At 42.9% G+C, this 7,050-nt stretch overlaps 1 protein-coding gene across 1 annotated transcript; it reads right to left on the bottom strand.

The window, feature by feature from the left end:
- Window positions 1-341: 341 nt before the first annotated feature.
- LOC139388608 (organic anion transporter X) lies at window positions 342-5,942 on the bottom strand. Its single transcript, XM_071135368.1, has 10 exons — window positions 5,461-5,942; window positions 5,088-5,191; window positions 4,233-4,387; window positions 3,575-3,743; window positions 3,296-3,419; window positions 2,966-3,081; window positions 2,646-2,860; window positions 2,400-2,508; window positions 1,175-1,381; window positions 342-1,098 (listed from the first exon to the last, which is right to left on the bottom strand). Exons 1-10 carry the CDS (start codon window positions 5,878-5,880, stop codon window positions 981-983), a joined length of 1,737 nt encoding a protein of 578 aa, XP_070991469.1. The 5' UTR covers window positions 5,881-5,942; the 3' UTR covers window positions 342-980.
- Window positions 5,943-7,050: the final 1,108 nt, after the last annotated feature.

Below are 7,050 nucleotides of genomic sequence, written 5' to 3'. Positions count from 1 at the left end.
CTGTTTAGCTTTCTGTCGACGACGACCGTGTGTAGCCTATGCGGGTAAAAAATCTGTACAGCGCGGTCTCACCTGTATTACCTGTTCAGCGGCTGAGCTAGGTCAGCTGCTGGGCAGGGCTACTAAACGAGTATTAGCACATAGATAACATCAAAGTTCAATCATTGTAAACGTATTCATGAGTCAATAAATAGCTCAATTAACCATACTTATTTAGCATGTACTTGGGCATGTTCAGTGCGCACGCAAACAGACACACACGAACACATTAATTGAATATGGAATATTGTCCTTTGAGGACTATTGGCTTCTACCTTCTAAGAACTGCAAAAAACAAAATGTTAAGGAAACAACTGCTGAACCACACAGACCTACGGTTTATTTTTGATTAAGCTACAATACCGCCCCTAGACAGCCAACACATTTCAAGTTCTAAATCTTGTTCTATAATGACCAATCAAAAATAGTTCCACAATGTTGCAAATGTCATAAAAACAATCACCATAAACTGCATGTTGAAGTCATAAATTGTCATGTAAAAGTGTCTAATTTATTATCTATCTACATTTTGAATAAAAAATGTAGGTAACAAAAAAACACACAGTGAATATACAAGTGAAGGTTTCCAAGTGTTTTGGTTACAATTGAGACAAACTGTAAAATGATATGAGATAGGCAGCAGTTGTCAACAGGATCACTGTTGATCATTTCAACCTTGTGCCAAAGAAACCATACATCAATCAGACAAAGACAAATTGAACAATGATGTTTTAGCAAAGAAACACCAGTATCTCCTGCATACCACAATCAATTTTCGGTTCTAATCTGTTTCCATTTTGGTTTCAATTAAATAATATTGTTCTCTAAACAGTTGTATGCATCTGTCTTTAATTTGCTACCCAGCGTATACAGTTTGCTAGCGTTTGCTGACACAGTAAAATTATACCACCTCTTCTACATTATTCTGATCAGATTGTTTCTCACAGAGCATTGAGTCCCGTGATTTCCCCATCCCCCTCAACTGCTCCCTTCTTCATCTCCTGAAGAGCCACTGCCTCCTTTTTAGCCAGTTTCTCTGCACCCACATTCTTTTTAGCCCTGGAAAGCATTTTCATCACATTTCAAAACATGTCAGAGGTAAATGATATGCAGAGTCACAGTCTCACAACCTTACCATTTCTCCTCCACATCCTCGACTGTGTCAGGAAGAGGGATGTTGAGTGTTTCAGGGAGGAAGAAGGCGATGATGCCAGCCACCACAGCAGCACCTCCATAGATTATACTGGGCAGAGCGGGCAGCATCTCTTCCAGGATCAGCACAGCAGGCGCTGCCATGGAGCCCACCCTGGCCATGGTGGAGGTAAATCCCATTCCTGTCTGTCTGCAGGGGGAGGTGGAGGAGAGGGGGAGGAGGAAGAGGAGGAGAGTGGGGGAGGAGGATGCGGAAGAGGAGGCGGAGAAGTAGGGAAATTGCAAATTAAACACAGAAATACATAATTTACCTAAGTTTTCACACTAATACATGTTAGAATCACATTTGGCAGCGATTACAGCTGTGAGTCTTTCTGGGTAAGTCTCTAAGAGCTTTGCATACCTGGATTGTGCAACGTTTGCCCATTTTGTTATTTTTGAAATGATTTAAGCTCTGTCAAGTTGGTTGTTGATCATTGCTAGACAACCATTTTCAGGTCTTGCCATAGATTTTCAAGTCTATTTAAGTAAAAATTGTGACCCGACCACTCAGGAACATTCACTCTTCTTGGTAAGCAACTCCAGTGTAGATGTGGCCTTGTGTTTTAGGTTATTGTCCCGCTGAAAGGTGAATTAATCTCCTTGTGTCTAGTGGAAAGCAGACTGATCAATGTTTTCCTCTAGGATTTTGCCTGTACTTTGGTGTTGCAAACAGAATGCATGTTTTGGAATATTTGTTATTCTGTTCAGGCTTCCTTCTTTTCACTCTGTCAATTAGGTTAGTATTGTGGAGTAACTACAATGTTGTTGATCCATCCTCAGTCTTCTCCTATCACAGCCATTAAACTCTGTAACTGTTTTAAAGTCACCATTGGCCTCATGGTGAAATCCCTGAGTGGTTTCCTTCCTCTCTGGCAACTGAGTTAGGAAGGACACCTGTATCTTTGTAGTGACTGGGTATATTAATACACCATCCAAAGTGTATTTAATAACTTCATCATGTTCAAAGGGATATTTCATGTCTGCCTTGAATATCCCTTAATGAAGTGGTACCTGATGACAGTGTTGTCTAATGAAGTGGTACCTGATGACGGTGTTGTCTAATGAAGTGGTACCCGATGACGGTGTTGTCTAATGAAGTGGTACCTGATGACGGTGTTGTCTAATGGAGTGGTACCTGATGACGGTGTTGTCTAATGAAGTGGTACCTGATGACGGTGGGGTAAAGCTCTCCAGTAAACAGATAAATACAGGTGAAGGATGCAGAGGTGAAGGCCTTCCCCAGACAAGCCAGAGTAGTCCTAATAGACTGCATGTCTGTGTTGGGATCAAAGGGGTTGTCATTGCCAATCCTTGTCAATAAGTGTTCTCAATTAGATTATCAAAGACAAGACCAATGGCATTTAATTAGACGCGAGCACAGTAGCCAACACAAAATTGTGTGACCATCTAACCTGTGGGGACGAAGATGTTGGTGAATATCATCAAGGCAGACATGAGGAGACATGTTCCCTGAGTGATCCTCCGACCCAGAAAGGTAAGACTCCCCAGAGCCACCAGCTTGGCGGGGAAGTCCACCAGCCCAAAGATGATCTGGATCAGGTAGATGTTCACCCCAAACTTCTGCAGGTCCATTGCTAGGCCGTAGTAGGCAAAACTGGTAGAGAACCTGTAGGGTGAGAGGTCAATCGGATCACTGGAAGGTTTTGTAGATAAGAATAGGCACAAAGGTAACTAGAATGACAAATGAACCTTACCAAACAATGAACCTTACCAAACAACCATAAGACAGAGAGATATTCTTCTCATCACTGTGGTGCGTATCAAGTCGTATGCTGTGTGGGTGGTCTTACTCGACTGGACCTCTTTGTGCATGTGACATTCCAGAACCTGTAATTACACACATGCACATGCACAAACACGCACACACATGCACACACACATAGCCACATGCACACATGCACACATGCCCAAACAGACACACACACACACACAGACACACAAGCAGGTTATAATCCTTCTCTGATGTCCAAGATCACTTCACCCTTCCAGGAACCTCTCAATATGCCTGTATCCTTCGTTGTACCCCAGCCAGCTCTCTCACCTCCACGGTGATCTTCTCTACCATCTCAGGTTTGCCGTTGATCCTGGCCACACGGTGGATGTGTTTCAGGGCCTCGTCAGACCTGCGATTTAGCACTAGCCAGCGGGCAGACTCAGAGTACCACCTTAGGACCAGTTAGGAAAACACAAGAGACATTGTCTCTGGAAACCTTTCAAAGACTGCCATTCACCCATCAATCAAAAGGTAAGACATCCTGAATTGTTCATTCATGATATGGATAAATACCTGTATAGTGGTGCAGTGAAATGGTACGCTCACCAGCTATAGAGGAAGAAGAGGAAGAAGGGAGCGCAGACAGCCATCTGCAGCTTGCGCCAGTCCCTGAGGCTGTGGGCGATGCCCGCCAGGACCATCTGGCCGAAGGTGAAGAAGAAGGACGAGAGGGTGCCCACTAGAGTGCGGGACATGGTGGGAATCCACTCCACCTCTGTGGACAGAAGTCTGTTATGACTCTGTTGTCTTGCGACAGGCAGTGGGTGGAAATCGAACTCTCCAATGTAAAATCATCTGATTCATCTGAACTGGATTTCCCCAGGGTTTTCATTCCCGAACCCACCTCTGGCAAAAGGTAATCAATTTCCCCCTTGAAAGACTTAAAAGGCAGTAACAATTTCCTTATGCTTAAAAGAGTAACAATGTCCTTATGCTGCAAGACCTGATAGTGTGCCAACTTTCACACATCACACAAAAAAAGAGTAGAGCATCTAAGTAGCAGGTAGGCTAGCGGTTAAGAGCATTGGGACAGTAACCGAAAGGTCGCTGGTTTGAATGGTGAAAAATCTGCCAATGTGCCCTTGAGCAAGTCACTTAACCATAATTACTCCTGTAAGTCGCTCGGGATAAGAGCATCTGCTACATTACTCAAATGTAAGTCTCTAGATGTATGGGCTATAGGTGGGGTTGTAGGGAGACTCACTGAGAGAGACTGTGTTGAGGATCACCCCAGATACTGCCATGCCTGTCATGAAGCGGAAGATACAGTAGGTCATGAAGGAAGGTGAGAAGGCCGTACAGGTGCCCAGCGTGGCTAGCTGAAAATAGGACCAGATCAACAAGGCCTTTCGCCCAAATCTAGAGGGGAAAACAAATAGGGGAAACCACAGCAACACTTGCTCAAAAGTCACAAGAACATAATGCATTGTTGTTGTTGGTGGTAACTAAGCACCAAAAATACAAGCCCTACTAAATCATTGAGGAGGGAATGTTCCCTACTGTGAAGTAAATTACATGGACACACAGGTGTGCACAAATGCGCACGCACACGCACACACACACGCACACGCACACACAGGGAAAACTTTGCTTCTGTGAAATTACTAAAAGTTCTAAGTGTGTAAAAATAAATAAGATAAAAGTCTGATATGTAGCAAATGTTAATCTTGTACTTTCAACCAGCTGGGCTCTATTCTGTCCAAGCACAAAGAAGATCAGGGTTCAAGCCAACATTTGTTTTTTTCTGTTAAAGAGTCAATGATGTCCTAGCAATGGATACAGAAGGCTACATCTTAATTAGTAATGTCAGACATCTATTTACAGTACTGATTTAGCTCTAGGTTACCTATTCATAAAGTACACCTGTATCCATTTGTATCACATTGACCACAATCCTTCATCGGGTAAATGCAGTTCCTCTGTACAACCTCTACAACGATAACGTGATGTTCTATAGGACAATATGATGATTGAATTGTTGAATTCCTTTGCCGTGATGAAAATGTTGAACACAATGACGCTATAAGGTATTCCGTGTCTGTGACAGGACGCTGCTCACCTGTCTGACAGCCCTCCAAATATGACAGCCCCTGCCAGGACCCCACCCATATAAATAGTCTGGCTCATCTGTTTCATAGGACGGAGGGTACAGACCAAGTCCCACTGGAAGACAAGATCACAAACCTTTTCTTATAGGCAGGATTGTAATATCACATTCTTTGCCTTGGCATTCAGCAACGACATAAGGGCCACTGTTAGTGAATTATTAGACCTACTGAATGATACTAATAATAATATACACGTTTATTCATAAATCATGCATCATGATGTGTGTTGCGGGAGAAGCACATGTACTTCTATTATTTTATATTATTACACCTACTAATTTATAACCCAGTACGTAAAAAATGCACATGGACAACTCCACTTACCTCTGAGACAACAGTGGACAGAAATTCTGATTTGTCATAGGTCCAGCCATCCAGACATATCTCTGTCTCAAGCTCTGAAAAGTTAGCCTGATGTCCAATGACGCTTACGTTGCTTTCAAGAAGATGCCACTGCGCCTCGACATACCTCGTACACTTGGACAATTTGGTCCCGCTGGCATCCATCGGGATAAAGGCGCGAAGGAGCTCTCTGTCATCCACTTCTGATTGAGAGATGTTTTGACTACTGGCAATAGAAGTCCTATTGGGTATGGTACAGTGATGTCCAGGCATACCAGCTGTGAAATTATTCAACAGATTCTGGCTTGCCATCAGTAGACCAGGGATAGATAACAAGGTAACATGGATCCATTGGAAACGTCCGAACCCGCCAACGTCATTCAAGAGGTCCGCAAAACCCATATCGGTGAGTCTGAGAGGAACAGTAGGCAAGTGTTAGTAGTCTTTAAACTGCTGTAGCAAAGTCTAAGAACAAGGATTGCAAAAGTTAAAAAAAAAAAAGTTATTCGAAGTTATTGGGAAATTATTGAGTGCCGTTATTGTCCTATAAGACAACTCCAAAGGGCCAAGTGGTTCTGATGTGGTGGCCACCGGCTCCAAATCCGCTGCTCAGCGCAGTAGTTAATTTTATACCTCTCTGAAGTTTCACCTGCTACTCCTGCACACGTTTTACAACACTACGGGAGCATCACAATTCTTAACTGAGGTGTTAATGGTTGTTAGACAGCAGATCGAGGTCAGTTGTATTCCTTGAGGGAACGTGACTGCATGAGATTCTGTGAATTTGCATGTGTCCCAAAAAGCCTATAGGTCTATAGAAACAGTGTGACATAGACGTGAATAATAACGGTGATGTTGAATAATATTATTATCCCCATATTGGAGTTCTAACCTAGATTCTCCTTCAAAATTAATGAATGCCACGTAATCGGGTTACACAAAAGCAAAGCAAAAAAGCAACAAAAAAAACAAACACAAAAGCAAAGCCTTTATAATGGAATTTCACAGCAAGGGCTTGTAATGACATGCAAGGGATCAGAGAGAAACTCATTGACATAATAATCCAGCTATGCCACTCAAAGCCGTTGTTTTAGCATGTTACGTGTACAATTCAGCCCTAGTTCATCTCAAATGAGCCTATTGGTGATCTTGGTGTAACATTAAGATGACGGATTCCTCAGATTCAGGCAGAGTTCATAGAAAGGTTTTAGAATATGTACACACAGGCATCATATACTGTATCTTCCTTTGAGATATCCAAGGAGGCCAACCCATGCTACAGACCCACTGCTTGTGTACATAGACGGCTATAAAGTGGCACCCAAGTGCACATAAACAAAGGACGCCCTTGAGCAAGGTACTTAACCCTAATTACTCCGGGTCGCCGCTATAATGGCAGACCCTGGCCGTGACCTCACTCTCCAAGTGTTTCTCATGGAGAATTGGGATATGGAAAAAATACATTTCCAACTCACACATGCGTATTAGTACACACTTGCACATGTGTGAAATAGTACAAATAAGCACCCACCAAATTAAACTTTTTTGTTGCATTATCTAGCCAATCAAATA

This window comes from Oncorhynchus clarkii, chromosome 29 (assembly GCF_045791955.1).
Source record: "Oncorhynchus clarkii lewisi isolate Uvic-CL-2024 chromosome 29, UVic_Ocla_1.0, whole genome shotgun sequence".
Classification (NCBI taxonomy): Eukaryota; Metazoa; Chordata; class Actinopteri; order Salmoniformes; family Salmonidae; genus Oncorhynchus; species Oncorhynchus clarkii.
The sequence above is the reverse complement of the archived record's forward strand: the minus strand, read 5'-3'. Positions and strand labels throughout refer to the sequence as shown.

What these genes read in the sequence shown, in the direction of transcription:
- LOC139388608 (XM_071135368.1), bottom strand. Translation starts at nt 5,880, where the DNA reads ATGGGTTTTGCGGACCTCTTGAATGACGTTGGCGGGTTCGGACGTTTC. An exon ending in TAGAGAAGATCACCGTGGAG is followed by an intron (nt 3,082 to 3,295) that starts GTGAGAGAGCTG and finishes GTGTAATTACAG; the next exon opens with GTTCTGGAATGTCACATGCA. An exon ending in CTTTACCCCACCGTCATCAG is followed by an intron (nt 1,382 to 2,399) that starts GTACCACTTCAT and finishes CTCCCCCTGCAG; the next exon opens with ACAGACAGGAATGGGATTTA.